The sequence below is a fragment of the Thermobia domestica genome, chromosome 10 (assembly GCF_964235325.1).
Source record: "Thermobia domestica chromosome 10, izTheDome1.hap1.1, whole genome shotgun sequence".
Classification (NCBI taxonomy): domain Eukaryota; kingdom Metazoa; phylum Arthropoda; class Insecta; order Zygentoma; family Lepismatidae; genus Thermobia; species Thermobia domestica.
The window spans coordinates 258,976,182-258,996,666 of NC_137463.1; the positions used below are offsets into that span (position 1 = coordinate 258,976,182).

General features: G+C 36.7%; 1 protein-coding gene across 3 annotated transcripts in view; it reads left to right on the forward strand.

The window, feature by feature from the left end:
- Positions 1-20,485, forward strand: part of LOC145663173 (ATP-binding cassette sub-family A member 17-like) — a 379,444-nt gene that overhangs the window by 220,490 nt on the left and 138,469 nt on the right. For all 3 annotated transcript variants that reach the window (XM_081729505.1, XM_081729507.1, XM_081729508.1), the window contains one exon: positions 17,956-18,220. In XM_081729505.1, coding sequence (XP_081585631.1) covers positions 17,956-18,220 — 265 coding nt within the window. The remainder of the gene's footprint in view (positions 1-17,955; positions 18,221-20,485) is intronic.

Consider the following 20,485-nt stretch of genomic DNA (forward strand, 5'->3'; position numbering starts at 1 on the left):
ATGCACCTGGCCTCCCAGATCTCCTGGTTTAACGCCCTACGACATTTTTCTGTGGGGGTGCGTTAAAGGCCTTTGTTTGCGTACTGCACAATGGCAATTCTTAGTCGAGCTCAAAGAAAGCATCAGTGCTGCAGTGCAGTAAATTGACAGGACTATGCTACAAAATGTATGGAATGAGGTCGAATGTCGTGTCACCAAAGAAGCACATATTGAACATTTGTAGAGAGTATAAACTTGGTGAAATTCTAGTTCTTTTCATATATATTTCATGTGTCTACGTGTGTAATATTTTAGAAAACATAGCCTTTTCAAAATGAATGTATCATTTATATTAGACCTGTACAACATAATACTAACCTGGAAGTACTTATGTGATAATCATCCTTTAATGGTTGTTATTATTTCTGTACCAGAACGCTTGATTGCCTTTCTTCGAGATGGATTTTAAGCTCAAATTGTGTAGACGTTTGACTAATTACATACTATGAGAAAGCACTTCAGTGACAGGGAATCAGTTCTAATAAAGGTTCTCCTTGTATTCCAGTACTTACATAAATAACGGAACGTATCTATGCCCGATGCCGTAAGCGTTGGTGGATCACCAATGGGCAAGTAGCGATATTACGCCAAAAATTGGCGGCCCCGCATCGACAATTCGCGGTGAATCCACTTTCGTTTTGAAAATTATATCACCAGCAGCAGAGACGCCAATGAACCACAAAATTATTCTCCCCAAAAATGTTAAATCGCCTATATGTGTGATTTGTTTACATTAAGATGAGTCTAAACAGCACTAAAAAAATACGCCACGTTGGGTGCGAACCACCAACCTTGTGACAGTGATTTATTCACAATTTTGAACTTAGGGGGGGTGTTCAATAATTTGGGGGTGCAATCTTGCATTAACGTAATATACTATTATCGTCTTTTAAATTATTATTATTATTATTATTATTATTATTATTATTATTATTATTATTATTATTATTATTACAAACTTTAAAATTCGTTGATGCAACGAACGATTGCATTGGATTTCCTTCCTTAGCCAGAGCCAATTAGCGTCGACTTTCATACTTGGTGTGATATCGAGATGAAATCGTTGGCAATCGATTGATCAAACGTTGTTGTGACGATCACAGCCGTGGAAAGGTTGATTTCCATTCAATCTTACGTTGCGTGCTTTGCTTGAAAATTTATCTTGTCGAAAGTAAGTTGTTTTATTCTATTGCCACTTAAAAACAAGAATTCAAAATAAAAAAAAAAAAAATCAAAATAACAAGATTTTTAATGATGTGTTCCCGTTCTGACTAAAGGCCCTCCAGCAGTTTGTAGAAAATATATTTTCTTGAGGCAGAACGGGAATTCGCGTTCTGCCTAATCTTTCGAGCCGAGGAATTCTGTCCAGAGAGGGATTTCTTAAAGAGAATTTTTCTTTGCTAATTGTAGCAGATTCTGTAAGAAGAATAACTATTTCTTTAAGTTTTATCATAAATTTTAGATGTTATTCTACTTGTTCTTCTCGAAAAAAAAAAAATTACTAAATACAGTTCTGTTATTAACAGTATTATTCACATCTATTCAGTAAAATTGAATGTGATTTTAAAAAGCTACCTGCAGAGAAATGGAAAATTGATTGACTCAGTTGCAAGAAAACTGTTTGACATTGTAGCTGAAACGAAAATAAAACAAACTACTTCGGTCTAGTATCAAGTTATTTCACAACAAAATTTTATTCAGTTTTCCAGTAGTTCACCTTCAACATGCTAAGGATCGCAGTCTGTGACCGTTTTAGGATTTTAATTTTGGGTAGGCTCGCTCCCTGGTGTATGGACACACATGCATATTTGGTTGATTAATGACAATAGGAAATTACTTTTACAGTAATGGTTGATGCTGTTTATTAAATAATTATTTACCACTAGCAGCGTTCACCCCGCTTCGCTGCGGTCACCCCGGAACGCAATAAACTTTGTTACTTAGATAATTTTTACTTTTTCGCTTTCAAGTGATATGATAAAAACCATAGAAGATTGCAGTAAATGTTAACATTATATCGCCTGTCATTTATGTTAACCCGCCCCGCTTCGCTGCGGTCACCCCAGAACGCAATAAACTTTGTTACTTAGATAATTTTTACTTTTTCGCTTTCAAGTGATATGATAAAAACCATAGTAGATTGCAGTAAATGTTAACATTATATCGCCTGTCATTTATGTTAACCCGCCGAGTGACACGGTCATGCGGGTTGCATATAAATACGTTTATTTTTACCTATGATGAACTAACAAAGGATTTGTACGTTATGGACACTTGAATGGTCAATTATCTCAAGACACTGGTAATTAAAAATTAAAGTGATATGATAAAAACCATCTAGGGTCCAAATCCTAATAACCCCCCAAAAATGAAAGAAATTGGTTCAGCCGTATTAGCGTGATGAGGGAACAAAGGATTTGTACGTTCTCTTTTATATATAAGATTAATATAAAAAGTGGAAAATATATTTACTCTTTATTGTATCTTTTAGTGTTTATATATTTTTCAAAATTTTTGGATAGGCCCGTGCCTACCCAGCCTACCTGCTAAAATCGTCATTGCTCACAGTATGTAAAAGGTGCCACACTTCACATCCTCAAGACATGTTTGGCCATATATTAACCATACAATGCAAAAGGACGCGAAGATGGTCCTTATCCCCGATTATCTGACCTTTTGATTTGATTGAAACTACAGTACAAAAAGCATACAAGTATTTCAATATTGATATTGATATTTTGTATTGCTGCTATTTACATTGACAATATAAATATGAAAATAGAAGTATATATGATACTATTTCATATAGTATAAAATTATGTATATAAGACAAATCAGCTGATAAGGTGATGCTGAAAAAGGAGTTGTGATTCAGAACACTAACATTCTTTCTTAAGAGTTGCCTTATGCATCCTCTTGCATTGTTTATTTAATATATGGCCAAACATATCTTGAAGATGTGAACTGTGGCACCTTTCACGTATTGCGACACTTAGCATGTTAGAGATGAACTACTGAAAAATTGAATAAAATCTTGGTGTGAAAAAATTTGATATTATACCAGGCCCGTATCCACGGGGGGCTAGGGGCGCCGCCCCCCTAAATTTTCACTGGCCCCCTAAAATTTTCACGGTAGTCTTGCAAATGAACTATAATATGGTCGGGTCGCCCCCCCCCTAACTTCTACTGGGCCCCCTACCTTTTTAGGCTGGCTACGGGCCTGTATTATACCGAATTAAGTTTATTTTATATTCGTTTCAGTTACAATGTCAAACGGCTTTCTTGCAACTGAGTCAACCAATTTTCCATTTGCCTGCAGGTATTTATTTTAATTAAAAAATCACATTCATCTTTACCAAAGTAGATGTGAATAACATTGCTGATAAAGAACTGTATCCTGGTCATTTTTCCGAGGAGAGCAACAAGGATAACGTCTAAAATTTATGATGAAACTTCAAGAAATAGTTATTCTTCTTACAGCCTCTGTTAGAATTACCAAACAGATTATTACGAATACAGGACAAAATTCAAGAGGACAGATCCCAAGGAAAATTCCGACAAAACGAACTAAATTCAAGCGACAGTCATAGGCGCAGATTAATAAAAGGACAATTGCATGTAAAAGGTTATCTGAAATTCTTCACTTTACAAAAATAACATTAAAAAAACGCTGAAATCCCAATAAAAGACGTAAGACTTTTATAGTAAGTATATATTTCACAGTTTCATCTTTGCTAAAATAAATCTTGATCAGTATTTCAGAATTGAAATAAATATTTATACAATACTCAAAATGAAAGACTGCTATATGCTACCACACAAGAACGACATTTTTAAAATCAAATAGCATCACAGTTACTTTTCTTAATTAAAACGAATGGTCTTACTGTAATATGCTAAATCCTATTTCAAATGTATTAAAAGTATAATAAATAGGAATACCCAGAACTTCTCATATGGGTATGTGTGACAGTAATTAAAGCTAATCTGTCCTTTTTATTATTATAACATTTTTACGTTTTATTGAGTTTTCAGCATTTAAAGAAAAAATTATTTCAGCTGAAAAAATACAGATAACATTTTTGAATATATGACAATTGAAGGGAAAAAATAATCATATAGGGTGTGTCTTGGTACATCCAATATATACTCCTGTAATTTTGTCCCTTGGATTTTGTACTCGTCAGAATTTTTCTTGCATTTTGAATGCTTGGATTTAGTTCCCATTTTATACTACAGCCCTCGTTACCACAGCCATTTTATGCATGAGTTCCGATCTGCATTCAAAGACGCAAGCTTTTCAGTGCTGCATTTCCCTAAAAATTTCCTCCTTGCATATAATTCCCTGTCTCCAAAGATTAGGCGGAACGGGAATTTCCGTTCTGCCTAAAAGTAATATCATTTAAGATATTTTCTACAGAGTTCTGGAGGGCCTTAGGCAGAACGAGAATGAATCTTTTTAATATTGCTCCTCCCCTAGTTGGGGGAGTGTAAGGAATTCATTTTCGGGGGTGTCCGAAAATTTTAGGAGGGTGCTGAAGGGGGTGTTAGGGGGAGTGTAGATAAATCACTGCCTTGTGATTACTAGACGCGCCTTCTTCCGACTTCACCACGGAGACGATAGAGAAAACATGACTTGTACAGGGATAAATCGTTGAAATCATTTAAATTTTACCAATTCGAGTACCCCTTTAAGCGTGCATATTCGACGATAACTATTTGGGATCAGATAAAAATGCTTCGCCATGTAATTTTATAACAAAATGAGGCGCGTCTGTTTACTTTATTTCATAATTCTCCCATATTCACTTTCTAATGGTCGGTGGAGGTTGCCATCTAAATTCATACAATTATACGCACTCATCTCAAGATTTTTCAATTCATGATGTAAAGACAGGGGTTACTCTTGATCCCCGAAGCTCATTATAGGAACAATTCGTCGAGAAAAAATAATACAGGACAATAATAACCGCATGCACATAGGTAACTGGCGATAGTTCGTGTTGGTCCCTTCGCCAATCTCCGAGACGAATCGAAGGAGAGCGGGCCAAGATGAAGTCCTTGCTGCTACGCGGTGGTAGCTTCAATACCCCGACTCAAGATATATTTTTCGACTCGACGAAACCCTGCCACCAGTGGCACAGTAGCAGTAATCTTTCTACGCTTCGCTATATCGATGATCGACATTTACTGGCAAGTGATCCAGTAGGTGTTAGTGACTTTACGGCATGGTGTCGATTAATGGGAGCACTTTCATTCCAACATGGTAACTGTGAACTGTATTAAACGAGCCTTAAATGTGGTTATATGATATGTGAACACTGACGCAAATCCCGGGGGATGAGGGGGACATGTCCCCTCCAATCTTGGAACTGGGGGGAACTGTCCTCCCCAATAATCCTATTTGAAAAGTGCTTTCTGGGGATAAGTGTGATGATTTGAGTCCGACTGCCACAAAAGAGAGGTGAAATTGATTTCTTTTGGCTTGTCCATTTCACCTTAATGGTGTAAAGGTTTGAAACTTCATTATATTCAATTTGTTATTTATTATTGTTAGTCTATTTTCAACTATAAAACGAGGAAATTAGAAATCTTTTCGTTGAAAAATTCGAAGAAAAATGTTCAAACGAGGAAAGAATAGGTGCAGGTAGTAACGCACGGTGGGAACATATTAAACGTTGCATACAGCAGGCTGCAGAAGAAGCAGTAGGTTACCGCGAACACAAAACTGCTAAGAAACCATGGGTTACAGAGAAGATGTTGCAGAAAATGAGGGAGAGAAAGATGTTGAAACAGGTTGATACAGAAGAGGGCAGAAAGATGTACAGAAAGTTAAATAATGAATTACGAAGAGAAACAGACAGAGTGAGGGAAGAATTTTACAAAAGAAAATGCGAGGACATAGAAGAATTAGAAAGAGTTGGGAAATATGAGGAAATGTACAAGGAGGTGAAATCTATGGAATTTCGGAGGAAACAAAGCGGTATTATGATGGCAGTAGAAAATAAGAATGGGAAGGTAGTCAGCGAGAGAAATGAGGTCATAGGAAGTTGGAAAGAATACGCTGAAGACTTATATGAGAGTAGGGATAGACCGTGTAGCCTAAATGTTGAAGTAGAAAATGAAGTAGGCGAGGATGATAAAGGATTTAGTATTCTTAGGGAAGAGTTTGAAAAGGCTATATCCGAGATTAGAAATGGAAAGGCAACCGAAATAGATAATATACCAATCGAATTCATTAAAAATATAGGAGACAAGGGAAAGAAAGAATTGTTCCGACTATGCAATAAAATATATGAAACAGGAGAATGGCCAAAAGACTTTCTGAAAACGATCATGATACCGATGCCTAAGAAATCGAACCCAAAGAGATGTGAGGATTATAGAACTATTAGTCTCATATCTCATGCAGCTAAAATTCTGCTCCGAATACTGAACAGAAGGTCATATGAAAGAACAAATAAAGAAGTTGAGGAGGAGCAGTTCGGGTTCAGAAGAGGCAAGAGCACAAGAAATGCAATTGGATTATTAAAGGCGATGGGTGAAAGATTTATAGAAAAAGGGAAAGAGGTGTATGTTATATTTATTGATCTAGAAAAGGCTTTTGATCGCGTGAATTGGGAATTGTTGTTGGGAGTTCTAACGAAGATAGGGTTGGAATGGAAAGATAGAAGACTAATAAGAAACTTATACATGAAACAACAAGTAAGTGTTAGGATAGGGGAAGAACTGACGGAAGAGAGTGCAATTGGAAGGGGAGTTCGACAAGGATGCTGCCTCTCGCCAACACTATTTAATGTCTATCTAGAAGACATAGTGAAAAAGAGCCTATATGATGATGGCATTTCGGTAGGAGGTAGAATGATTAGATGCATAAGATTTGCAGACGATATGGCGCTTGTTTTAGAATCTGAAAATAAAATCAATAAAATGTTAGAAAAAATGAGAAAGGGCTTTGAAGAATAAGGGATGAAAATAAATGTTAGAAAGACAAAAGCCATGGTGATTGGAACGAAGGGATCTGTGTCAAATATAAAAGAGGAGGTAAGAAAATAGAACAAGTGAATAGTTTTCGACATCTGGGTAGTATTCTTAGTAATAACATGAAATGCGAACGTGAAATAAAAGCAAGGATAGGAATGGTGAAAGAAGCTTTTAGGAGGAAGAAAAGTCTGTTCTGTGGGACCTTGAATAAAGAGTTGAGAAAAATACTCATAAAATGCTTCGTGAGGAGTGTTGTACTGTATGGGGCGGAAACGTGGACATTACGTAAAGGTGATGAAAATCGACTGGAAGCCTTCGAAATGTGGGTGTGGAGAAGAATGGAAAGAATTAGTTGGGTCGAGCGGAAAACGAATGAGAGAGTATTAGAAATGGTGGGTGAGAAAAGAACACTTTTAGATATTATTAGGAAGAGGAAGAGAAACTGGTTGGGACATTGCCTAAGAAGAGATTGTATCATGAGGGACGTCCTAGAGGGTATGGTGGCGGGAAAGAGAGAGAGGGGGCGAAGGAGAGTACAATTAATGGATGATATAAAAACAGAAGGATCATACGCGAAGACGAAGAGGTTAGCGGAGGACCGTGGAGCATGGAAGCTTCTCAGCTGCGGCAAGTGACCTGCCAATAAAGGCAAAATACCTATGATAATGATGATGATTTTCAACTATTTGTTTAATTCCTATAATGGTATTGAGCCTCATCATTTCGCACAAATAAAGAGTATTGTTGCGTCATACATAATTGATTTTCTTTCTTCATAGTTTTTGGGGAAGTCATTATCTATATTATTATAAAACAAATGTACTAAAGTTTTAATGTGGAAGATTGTGGATGCCTAAGTAGAAAAATACCGTAAGACGGAGTTACTTTGTACCACATGTAAGGAATTTGAAAGAAAATCGCATGTAACTTACAAATGTAATGATTTAGAACACTGCATTTTAAACTGCAAACGCTAAGGAAAACATTCACGCAAGTGCGTTAGTAAACATTCAGAATGACCATGGTTATTGAAATATAAACTTTGGTGTAAAGTAACCCCACACGTGAGGATACTTTGCACCTCATGTATGTTCAACGTAAGAACATAATGTTTTTGTACAATGTTTTTCCTCCAGTGTTTATATAGATTTCACTTCCTTCACTAAACTGCACACAGTCTAACAAATATTGATATTAGAATGATGATACTGGTATCGGTACTTAGTACCGGCACAGGAACTACATTCTGATAGTTTATCACATGTCCCACAAAAATGCCAACTCAGAAACAGAAAAAAAAAATCCCCGTGAACTGATTTGCCTTGGTTGCTCTTTATGTCCAAGATTATCATTCCAACCGTAACTAGTGGAAGATTTAGTGAGTTTTAGGCTTTTAGGCTGAAACCCACCCAAATTGCAAGATTTCTTTTTAAAAATCTAATGTTACTCGTTCCTATGCGTATAAGCTTCAAGTACCCCGACCCCGTTTCCCAAAGTCTTGTGATTTCTAAAAAAAAAAAAAAAAAAAAAAAAAAGGCTTTCTGAGTGAATTTCCTCTCAAACTATTTTTCTGGATCCGCCACTGTTCGTGATTTATTTTCCAAGAAGAAATCCATTCCGGCATGTACTTAAATAGGAAATTTACCTAAAATCAGAAGGCACGAGGTATCAGTAGTAATAATTTCCTATCTAATGGATTTCTTTGGACTGGTGAATTAGAGGCTAAAACCGCGTTTTTCCAGTTTTATTTTTTCTCTATTACTTTTAAACGTTTCACACTTCAATTTCAACTATTGCTTCGAAGTCCCATTATACCCAGTAGCATAGGCGCCGACTTTGGGGGGGGGCAGAACACTTTTGCCCCCCCCCAATATTTAGAGATGGGGTCCTTGCCCCTCCAATATAATCCGGCCGAGGAAGAATTAACAAAGAGGAGCAATAATTTCTGTTGTAAAATTCGTCATTCCTTTAATTCAACGTTAGGAATAACCTTCTAGGAATGGGTACGAGTCGAGCTAAAATTCGACTCGACTCGAATTCGAATCGAGTTCCGAGTCGAGTCAAACGTAATTTTCTTGAGCCAAGTTCCGAACCGAGTCGCTGTTTTTTAGGTCAAGTTTCAAATTGAGTCGAGTTTGATAAATGGCTCGCTCGTTCAGCTCGTTTTAACTCGTTTTAAAATCATGGCATGATTAGACTGGAAAGCGAAAGCCATGAGAAATGTAAGCGATAAAGTGGAATACTTTTAGTAGCAGTGGGGGACTCTGCTTGTATCTCGTTTCGTTTCGATAACGAGACGACAAAGGATTTTGTAACGAGGCCTCAAATGTCGTTAACACCAATTTAAGTATATACTTTAGTTCTTACCAGTGGCGGATAATGTTAGTGTTGCAGCGTTGCGCAACGACCAAAGTATTTCAAGAAAAAAATATTATTATCAATAGTAGTGAAAAACAGCGTTTCCGTTTTAAAAAGCGAAAAATAATCAGTCAACAGAGTCTATAATTTATATTGTGTTGCAGCGAGCATACAACGACCAGATTTCGTCAGCGCGGCAATTGGAGCAAATGTTAAGTCTCCTTTCCCCTATCTCAGAAGTTAAAGGGACTGGTCGTTGCAGTGCTTCTGCAACACAGCAAGGTTTCCAGTGAACGAGAAGGATTTTCGCGCTAAATAAGATTTCTGAATTTTCTTTCACTAGCAATTACAAATGGAATTTGTTTTTATGCTGTTGTTGTTTATTTGTTGTTGTTCTTGTTGTTGTTCTTCTTGTTGTTGTTGTTTTTATTAATTGTTGTTGTTCATATTTTTAAATTACGGGACCATACTGAAGCAAATCAATATCATGACAATTTAAAAAAAAAGTGATTGCAGAATTACAAAATAAGAAAGAAAATAACTAGTACAGGAGAAAACAAATGAAAGTAGACCCGCATTTACAAGTTAATTCTTAGCTTATATTGATAATGAGGGCTTCTTCTACAGTAATTTGTGAGTCAAATATTAATAAGTCAGTATGTAGAATCGCTCCCTCCCCCCCTCTGTGGATAGTATTTTAGTATAAACATACTTCTTTTATAAAATAAGTATATTTTATACTCTTGATAATTTCCACATAAAACTGTATGATGGGTAACGCCACATTGAATTTGGGACGTTAGCAATGTTCAGGGGCGTAGCCACGAGGGAGGTCCACCAAGTCCGGACCTCCCAAATATTTCGAAACTTGACTAACATTTGTAGACTTTCTTAATGAACTATACTTGTTTAACAGAGAAACGATTGATGTAGGCTAAATATTTTATTTTACGCCTCATCATGTATTCTTTCTTTTCTTATAGAAATAATCGTTCTATCATTTTTTCTAAAAATATAGGTGACAGTAAGTAAGAATTATTATCGTCTTTTCGCGTGCAGTATAAGACAGGTTCCATATTATGTAGAGGTAGACCTATTGGACCTCCTCAAATACTTTGGACCCCTCCCAATTAATATTTCTGGGTGTAGAACTGGCAGTGCTATTTGTTTTTATGTTCTTTGATTTTTGGCTTCTTTTACATGTGGATCTTTCATCTGGCGGGTTTCGAGATTTCCTTTCCAGAACATATCACATTGGTAAGCGTTGTTTCGCCTCATGTGGAAGTATATTGTGTTCATCGTGCATTGCGTAACAACCAACACGGATAATTTGGAATGTAGTTTTTTCTTTTACGCACATGTGTGTGTGTTGATGTATGAATATGTGACATTCGGAATTTATATACCAGCACCTCTTTTGTATCAGCTGGTTTGGTTTTTAATTATTAGGTTTAATTTTATTGTGTGTGCTTTAATTCTGTAAATAACCTACAAATTGTGAATGAAATGTATACCATGACTTCTGTAAATAGCTTACAAAAAACATTGACCAGCTTTCAGCTAAGGAAAAATTTGCAATTAAGGCTTAGACAAAACAAGCAAAGGGCAATTCAGGAGAGTGTTCGAAAAAAAAAACAGTTTAAATTTACAGGATATCTTATGGTAGCAGTGTTGTTTGCACCAGATACATTTTCTCAATTTATTTTAAATTTTCCTGGGTAAACTGTGAATAAAGTGTGTTCAATGTACATTTTTTTAGAACACTAATCTCTGCTACGAACTCTCTTCAGTCAACTCTGAAGAGGAATTCAGATCACTGTCAGGGACTGAGTTTGCTAGAATGAATCGTTCGCAATAATCTAGAAAAAAATATTTAGTGAATCTACAAAGCTTCTGAAATTAATATTAACTGTATCTATGGCGTCAGTAAAAGACGAAAAGTTTTTTTCCACGTGAGAAAGAATTGACACTTTCAAGGAATTTAATGTCCCTTGGTTATGCTTTCCATCGAAAAAGATCTGACAATAAGAATACCAGAGTTCAACCAGCATGTATTAGACAGATTTGCTCCAATCAAAGAGAGGATAATGAACTTACTAATTAATTAAGGTGATTAATAGGATAAAATGTTCTGCATTTTTTATTTTTTAAAAACAGAATTTTATTTAATTTAACATGTCACATAGCATTTGCATCTAAAGTTATGCTGATTAGTCAATGAGTCAACTTTATATTTTGTTCGAAAAATGTTGAAAACAGGTATTAGTTCATATCTTTCGTACTGCAACACCCGAAACCACAATCCACCGACCGCCACTGGTTCTTACCATCAAGGCTGAGACCTGCACGGTCGAATTTTTGAGCCCAAACAGAAGCTCAACCCAGGTAGTGATGTAAACTTGCTCGGCTCAATTCAACGGAGCGAAATGCTCGAGCCGGCATGGTTGGAATGAGCCATCGATTCGACCCAACTGAGCTATCAGCTCTGTTTGTCTCGGTTTGGGTGAGCCATCGGATTAGATGGGCTCACCCAGGCCGACAATCCTAAGCCTGAGCCGAGCAGTTTTGAATATGTTTGGCCAGTGCCGTATAGAGACCTGCACGGGCCGGGCTTGGGCGGGCCGACTCTGCTATTTCTTTTGGCCGGGCCGGGCTTGGGCGGGCCGACACTGTTATTTCTTTGGGCCGGGCCGGGCTTGGGCTGGCCGACACTGATTTCCCTTCAAGTCGGTCCGGGCTGGGGCCGATCAACTTCAATTCTTTAATAATTATTGACTTTCGTTTGGAATAGAGCCAAACGCTGAAGAAGTGTGCCCATGAAAAATGTTACAAAGAATGCAATAGCTATTTACAGTTTGTGTTGCTTAGCGGCAACACTTTCACTATAGAGGATTGCAGGCATTATGCGGTAAATTGAGCTCTGACCTTGACCTTCACTGAACTCAAAATATAACAAGAAGGGGTGGGAATGTTTTGACAGTCGCTAAACAATATTGTCATCTTCACTTTATGCTAAAAATCAAATAAGTTAGAGTTTTGTTACAGGGAATAGAATTTTTTTTCTCTCGATGACAGGCAAAGTTCTAGGAGGCAATGGTACTATTCGGGAGGCAAGCGTCAGGTTGTGAACCAGAGTTTAGAAAATGTTTCTGAGGGTGAGGTCAAATTTAGTACTAAATTTTGAGAAAGATTGGGGCTCGAGCAAGCTTTTTTAAAAAATTTATCGGGCCGGGGTCGGGCCAAAAACTTTTAAAATTTATCGGGCCCGGGCCGGGCTTGGGCCAAGAATTTTAAAAAACTTATCGGGCCGGGCCGGGCTCGGGCCGAAAATCTTCAAAACTTTTCGGGCTCGGGCTGGGCCGGGCCTAGGTACGTTCGGGCTGGATTAGGCTCGAGCCGAAAAATTCGGCCCGTGCAGGTCTCTAGTGCCCTATAACTTTTAACAATATTTGGCCTTAGGCAAATCCTTGCTTCTCCGGAACTCAAATCCAGAATCTCGTGAACGATGGCCATGCCTGAATTCTAGTCGAGTTTTAGGAAATTTTTCGAGCCGAGTCCTCGAGTCGAGCTTAAATATGTGTTTCGAGTCGAGTCGAGTTTCAAAGAAAACTCGCTCGAAATCGCTCGTGGCCATCCCTACAGCCTTCTTATTCGATAGAAAAGACGGTTTTCAAACTGGTGTTGAATAGAGCACTGAAGCTTCAACCAACACTCTGGCAACACTGACCTGACAAGTGAAGATCAATGCAGTGTGAATTTTGCAGCGGAGTAGCGGATCGAGATTTGGGGGGAGGGGGGCCTTCATCAAGCAGTTAATTGAAAAGGTTGAATACGATGATGATATATTTACTCATTGCTTGGACCCCCCAATATTTTCTTCAAGTCGGCGCCTATGCCCAGTAGTATTCTACGAAACTGACTTAAATTTGACGGAAATTCTTGTAGGTGATATCTTTCAAATTTTGTCGGCCTTTACAGTGACTGGTTTTCATGCCTCTATAAGGTGATATCTTTAAAACTGATGTTAAGTCCCAACATTACAGAAAAAAATACAGTTAAATGTTATATCTTACGAGGACAGTTGAAACTTTCTCTTTACAGTTCATGGTTTACCGACAGAGCACTCTGCAACTCTTTTGATGTTTTGGCAAAAGTTACCCAGGGTGTTCTAAAAATGGCGCCCGCGGACCACAGAGCACTATTCTGCAAGTCAAAATGAATAAAATATATATATATATATATATATATATATATATATATATATATATATATATATATATATATATATATATATATATATATATATATAAATATTTATACACTTTTCGGGTCCTCTTCTCGCATTACGAATTGCACTGTGTGGCAACGTCGCAGATAAAGAACCACAGATTAGATTTACCATTCCATCTAATAATTACATCGATTCTTGCCAGATAACAATTAAGGTCATAGACGTTCACACTAGCACCACTTATTACTATAACAATCGATGTAACTGTTTGATGGATTTGTAGAGTAGTGAAATGTTGATAGCCCATAGTGATTAAAGTAGGCCCCGGAAGGCATTCCATCACATAACGTTTTCGCTTCATTTTGACCTACAGAATAGTTTTCTGTGGTCCGTGGGCACCATTTTTAGAACACCTGACACATATATACACACTGTGAAAAAAAATTGTAGGTGACGCACCTAAAAAAATAGGTTACATACGTAATTCCTGTAGTTTTTGGACTTAACGTACAACAGACGTATAACTGAAAACGCATGTTTTATAATACTTTCTGTATAAATGTTCCATCTATACGTACTTTCCGTATGAAACAATGTAGGCGGTCAGAATCTCAAATACAAATGGACGTATATAACATACAGCTGACGAAAGTAACATAAGTATATGTATGTGATATACGGAAAACTGTTAGATGTCAGACATCCTGCAATGGCATGATGTATAACACCTAAGGGCAGTGTCTATGTAGCATACGGATAACGTGTGCTCCGTACTGATTACTATAGTAAGCAAGAGGATACCGTATATTTGTACAATATACCGCTGTCCGGAGAACGGATTTTTCTCTGTGCGTACACACACACACACACACACACACACACACACACACACATATATATATATATATATATATATATATATATATATATATATATATATATATATATATATATAGGGTGGTCCAAATTTATATAGGGAAAAATAAATTTAGGAATTTCTAAAATGGTTCCATATGGAACCAAATTAAGCCAGGAGAAAAATTGGATCCATTGAATAATTTTAAATGGTGCCCCAAACGACCTAAAATGTTGAATGCGTTTACAATACATAGTGTATGGGGAAAAGCTGGAATAAACTCTCGTAATTTAGAAACGGCTCAAGGGAATGAAAAGATATCTTGGATAATGGAACTAGAGGAAGAGGCCAACCTTATCTTGTATACGTTATCATGGCGGCCGTTTTGAAGTCCGCCATCTTGAATTCAGGTCAACATTTTTAAATAGGAAGAGGGTCATGTGACATATCTTTTTGAGGTAGCATTTCACCAGATGCACAAATCTAGTATTATTTTCAAGTTACCTATATTCATGTAAGAGTTATTACGTGTGAAAAACAAAATGCTTCATGTAATGTTATTTTATTGCAGTTATGGAACACAGATATGTAAGAATTTAGGAAGTCTTTTACATAAAATGAAACAAACTGCTTGTTTTGCTTTGAACTACAAATATTTTTTTTTCCATCAAGATGATTCATAGACCATTATGAGGAAAAAGAAAAATTATAACTTGGAAGAATTTGAAATATCTCCTATTTATGTAGTATCTTTTTGGTAAGTTATGTAGTATCTTTTTGCTACATAGTTAACTTTGTCGCATATAGGAAAAGATTGTCTGTGGGCCTTTATTATCTGCAAAAGAAACTGTTTGTGCTCCTCATTTTTCGTAACAACGTTGTTGTAATCTTCTATTAGTTACACTCCCCTTTCCGCGCACCGTTTGTTACGTAGATGAATTATACTATTGTCTTTCCTTGAAGATAGTCATTGTTATTTGGCCATGAAGTCGAATCACACTCAAGAAACCCTTTGGGTATTTTAAATCTCTCGAGGAAAATTTGTTTGTTGTAACAAAATCACTGATTTCTCTTTTCACAAGAATTTTTATGGTATCATCTCTTGGGTCAAGCCTCTTTGCTGCTTCACGGTTTCCCCTTATAATTTTAATTCTTTCAACCATTTTTTGTTTTTCCATTATGGTAATTCCATCATCAAAAAACTCCAATGCTACGTATTCCTCCGTTAGGTACCAGAGTCGGCGTGAAAATTTAGAAAGAGCCACTTCGGATAGTTCAGCATCTATTTGTCTTTAATCGTACAAATCTTTCAAAAATTGTAGACCTTGTAATGGTGAATGGGATGTTGATCACATTTAAGCCAACTGTGAACATATAGTAGGATCAGCAAGTGCATACTCTCCGAAGACCCGTTTCTATTTGCTTCGTTAAACGAAATTGTTAGCGAAAGAGAAATATTTTAAATAGTAGCTTGCTTTTCCCATCCACCTTACATGGTGAATTACTCCAGGCAAACGAAGGAAAACTCCTCAAGGAGGTATGCCACCCAAGAAAATGATGGTGAGTTCTAAAAATTTCCTGTAATCTTCTCTGCAGTGTCCTGCTTCTACAAGTTTGATAACAAAATTCAACACCTCGTTTCTTACATGGGAAATATTGTTTGTTACATCATCATCATCAATTCCTGGAATACACGTAAAGTTAGTGCAATCTATTCTAGACCACTCGTTCTGAAAACACTTCAATAGGAGAACGTCCGGTCCAGATGCAAACGAAACACAAGTTATCAAAACACATTTTAAAACTAATTCATAAATGTGGTGTATACAAGGAAGATACAGAAGGTTATTTTGGAGCTACTGCTCTAGCAGAATGCAAGCACCGTTGACAAGATCCATATTGCAAGGATTAGTGTCACAATAAACTGTCTGCATGAACTTTACCAAGTTCCATTCTTCAAGCGAATGTACTATAGTAGAATCAATATGTTCTCTTGATGACGACAAAATGGGAACACCAATTAGCCTCTCATGACCATCTCCTGTAATAATTATTGATAACCTGCCGGCAGTCTCTCTGCCAGTCAAATTGAGCAGTAGTTTTCCGTTCCAATGCACAACTAACACATTTGATGCACTCTGAAATTGTTTCTTGTAGTTCTGAGCAACTTCACTACGGGTTTTCTCTCAGCATCGGCGAATGGAAGGCCCATTTATTGCTAGTTCCTCCACATTATGGCCTAATGCCTCTGCCGTCGCTGTCAGAATATGTATTGCTGCTCTATGACTGATATTTTATCGATTAAAAGCAACACTAGTTTTTGAGTAATAAAATTAGTTTTCCCCCCTTTTACATCTCTTGGACGGTCTGGGCAGACACGCATTCATATTTACATTTTCTCTAACATTCTCAACTGGGTTTCCTCTTCATTACTTGAACTGCTCCAGGTCTTTTGGCGTATAAAGTTCAAACAAATCATATTCAGAAGTGCATTTTCTTTCGCGTTCCTCTTTCGTTTGAAGCCGTGCATATCCCTTTCGTTCTTTTCACGCCAAACTCATGTATTTACTTTTAGTCGTGTAAGAATTATTAATCTGAAAAGGAGAAATCTTTTCACAGGTAATAATTCTTACATGACTAAAGCTATCTTTAAAATAGTGCCAGATTTGTGCTTCTGGTAAAACGCTACCTCAAAACGATATGTCACATAACCCTCTTTCTATTTAAAAATTTTGACCTGAATCCAAGATGGCGGATTTCAAGATGGCCGCAATGGCAGTACTATACAAAATTAGATATGTTTCTTCCTCTATTTCTATTATCCAGGGTATCTTTGCATTACCTTTAGCCGTTTCTAAATTACATGAGTTTATTCCAGATTTTTACCATATACTATGTACTGTAATCGGATTCAAAATTTTAGGTCGCTTAGGGCACCATTTAATATTATTCAATGAAGCTAATTTTTCTCCTGGCTTAGTTTAGTTCCATATGGAACCATTTTAGGGGGTGAGACCAGCCCAATCTGAAAATTGATATTTATAGATCACCCTATAATATATATATATATATATATATATATATATATATATATATATATATATATATATATATATATATATATATATATATATATAGATAGATAGATAGATAGATAGATAGATAGATAGATAGACAGATAGATATAGATATAGATAGATAGATATACCGTCTTACCCGTCCCCATCAATGTTTAATGTTGAAGACAGATTTGCTCCGATGTATGTGAAGAGCCATTTATTACTTTAACAGAGATTGAAGAAACAAACAGTTCACTATTTATTGGATTATGTAACGTAATGAATGGGGACGTTACAATCAGTACTCAAAGGAGAACTAGGTATAATATAATTATGATAAATAAATTTCAACATCAATATAATATGTTTTGATTTGCAGAATATTAATTTATTGATTTTAATTATCATTTTTCGGCTTTTTCTTTCAGTACGTTGGATTTAAAACTGAGTATCAACTTGCTGAAGGAGCACTTATATGGATATTTGTAGCTCCTGTAGGATTTATTTTCTTTTCTACGGAAGTCCTTTTGATACCAATCTCTGACAAAATTAACGGAATTAAAAAAAGTCAAAAATTATGTGGATTGAGCAAAATCTTATACTGGACTGCGTTTTATGTTCTATCCTTGGCAGCATTTATCATACTTGCCTGTATGGCTGTTTTGTCAGTTGCAGTTCAAGTGCAGTCCCATTGTAAGTTTGTTATAATTATTATTATTTCTTTATATATTGTAAAATTCTCTCCGTTTATGTAAGGTAGAGCATTTATCGTACACGGGAATTTGGACTTTCCCATCACCTTTTATTATAAAAGATCTTCTTAAAAACAGAAATATATTGCAATAAGTAGTTCCTCTAATAATTTCAGGTAAGAAAGTGGAAGGAACCCAATGACCAGGCGTCGTAGGCCTTTTGTTGGTGAAGTTTCTCTCTTTGACCGGGCGTTGTGAGAGGGGATAAGTTTTGTGTGATTAGGTGTCTCTCTCGGTGACAGGGCGTCGTGAGATAGAAAGGGAACCCAATGACCGAGCGTCATAGGGCTTAAGGAAAGGTATCTCTCAATTGACCGAGCGTCGTGAGAGGGTAAGGTGTTCCCAATGGCCAGACGCCTTAGGGCTTTAAATGGTTTGATCAACCTGGGTAGATGGAAGCTCTTTGAGGCGTGCTCCTGTCCTTTATCTTAAAATGTCGGCTGCCATTGGTGATCTCCGTCTTGCCAACTGCTGGCGATTGTGGTCGACTCCTCTTCGGTACTGTCGTCTGAGTTGTATTTGTTTACTGCCAACACGTGTAGTACACACATGGTTATCGGATGATGTGAAGACATGCGGAACCTTACATCTCCGTGGCGTAGAAAAAAATAAGCCACATAATTACTTTTTGCCATTATTGGGAATCTGACTATTGGTTGCAGTATACACTGTAAATGCACTGAAACACTTAATCACAAAATCAAAGTTAAAAGCACTGGTCACTTAGAGAACACTGTATAGAACACTATCACACAAATAGACTTCAAAATTCTGAAATCTATATTTTACTGCTCAAAGAAAAATCTTGTCTATGAATTCGTCAAATGTCTTCGAAATACCAAAATGCAACCAACGTACAAAGGCTGTTCCGTCTACAACACGAACTGTACAATCTGCCAGGCAATCACGATTACTTTTAGCAAATCCAGATTTGATGTAGTTCGAAACGTCGATTGAATTTATTAGACGGCTTACGAAGCTTTCCAGTCACTAATTGATGGTGAATAGAACTGGTTTTCATGTGCAAATAGTGTAGCAATATCACCATCCCGCCCTTGAGTAGCTACATAGAGTTTGCAAAATACATTTGCATCTTTTCGTAAGTCCTTCACTTGAAGCGCTTTCGCTGACTTGGTTGCTCCACCTTTCACTTTAAACAATGGAAAATCACATCTTTTTTTATTACAGAATGCACAGATAACTTCCCTTCAATAAGTCTCTCCTTCACTGAATATCGTAAGAAGTCATACCTTTTTCTCTGGCCTCCCAAACTGACTTCTCTGTTTTTTCTGAACATGATTTTCTCACAGCTCTAGAGAGCACACTTTCTTCAAAAGGATTGTCATGCTGTTCAAATGAATTAACAAAATCGCTTACATGCTTCTGGAATATTTTTTTCAAAGGAGTTTGTGTTCTCCCTCCGCCTCTCGTTCAGTTCATTTGCATATAAACCTTCAAATTGCTTTAGTGTGTGGTGTACAGTTAGTCCAGCAACCATCCATTTCAAAAGTATAGATAGAGATTCAAGTACTGCACCTGCTACTCCCTGCATGTCTTTCAGGGGCGTCATTTAGGGAGGGCAGAGGGGGCAATTGCCCCCCCCCCAAGGGTTTGAAGAATACATATACTTTAATCGATGTTTACTAATATACTCTTGCTCTTGCTTTTGCTCTAATATGCTCTTGCCCCCCTCAAGCGAAGTCCGAAATGACGCCCCTGATGTCTTTGTTATTTTACTCATGTAGTTGTTCATCAGATAATGTAGAAAATTTTCTACTTGTTTTTTGACTTACAAACTTTCATGAATTCATCATGAATGTTTGGACTGCGACTTAATAATTCATTCAATGTTTTTACAAAAACTGGTAGCCATCTTGCATAGTTCAAATGATCTAATGCAAACATACATGGACAAAGTTTCCCAAGAACTGGAAACGTAATTAACAACGTTTGCCTCACGTATATGTATATATAAAATATGTAAAGGAAACAAGACTATTATAAATTCTAATTAGGTGTTTACATACTAATTATCACAGGCAAATGAATAATACCTCATTGGAAAGACAATTAATTGTATAATAAGAATGCGATGTAGAATATGCGAATTAAAGGACATTTTCCAGGATCAATGAAGTGTGCATACGAGAATATTAACATTGGAAAATTCGCAACTTATCGAGACATTAAGTTCTACAGAGAGAAA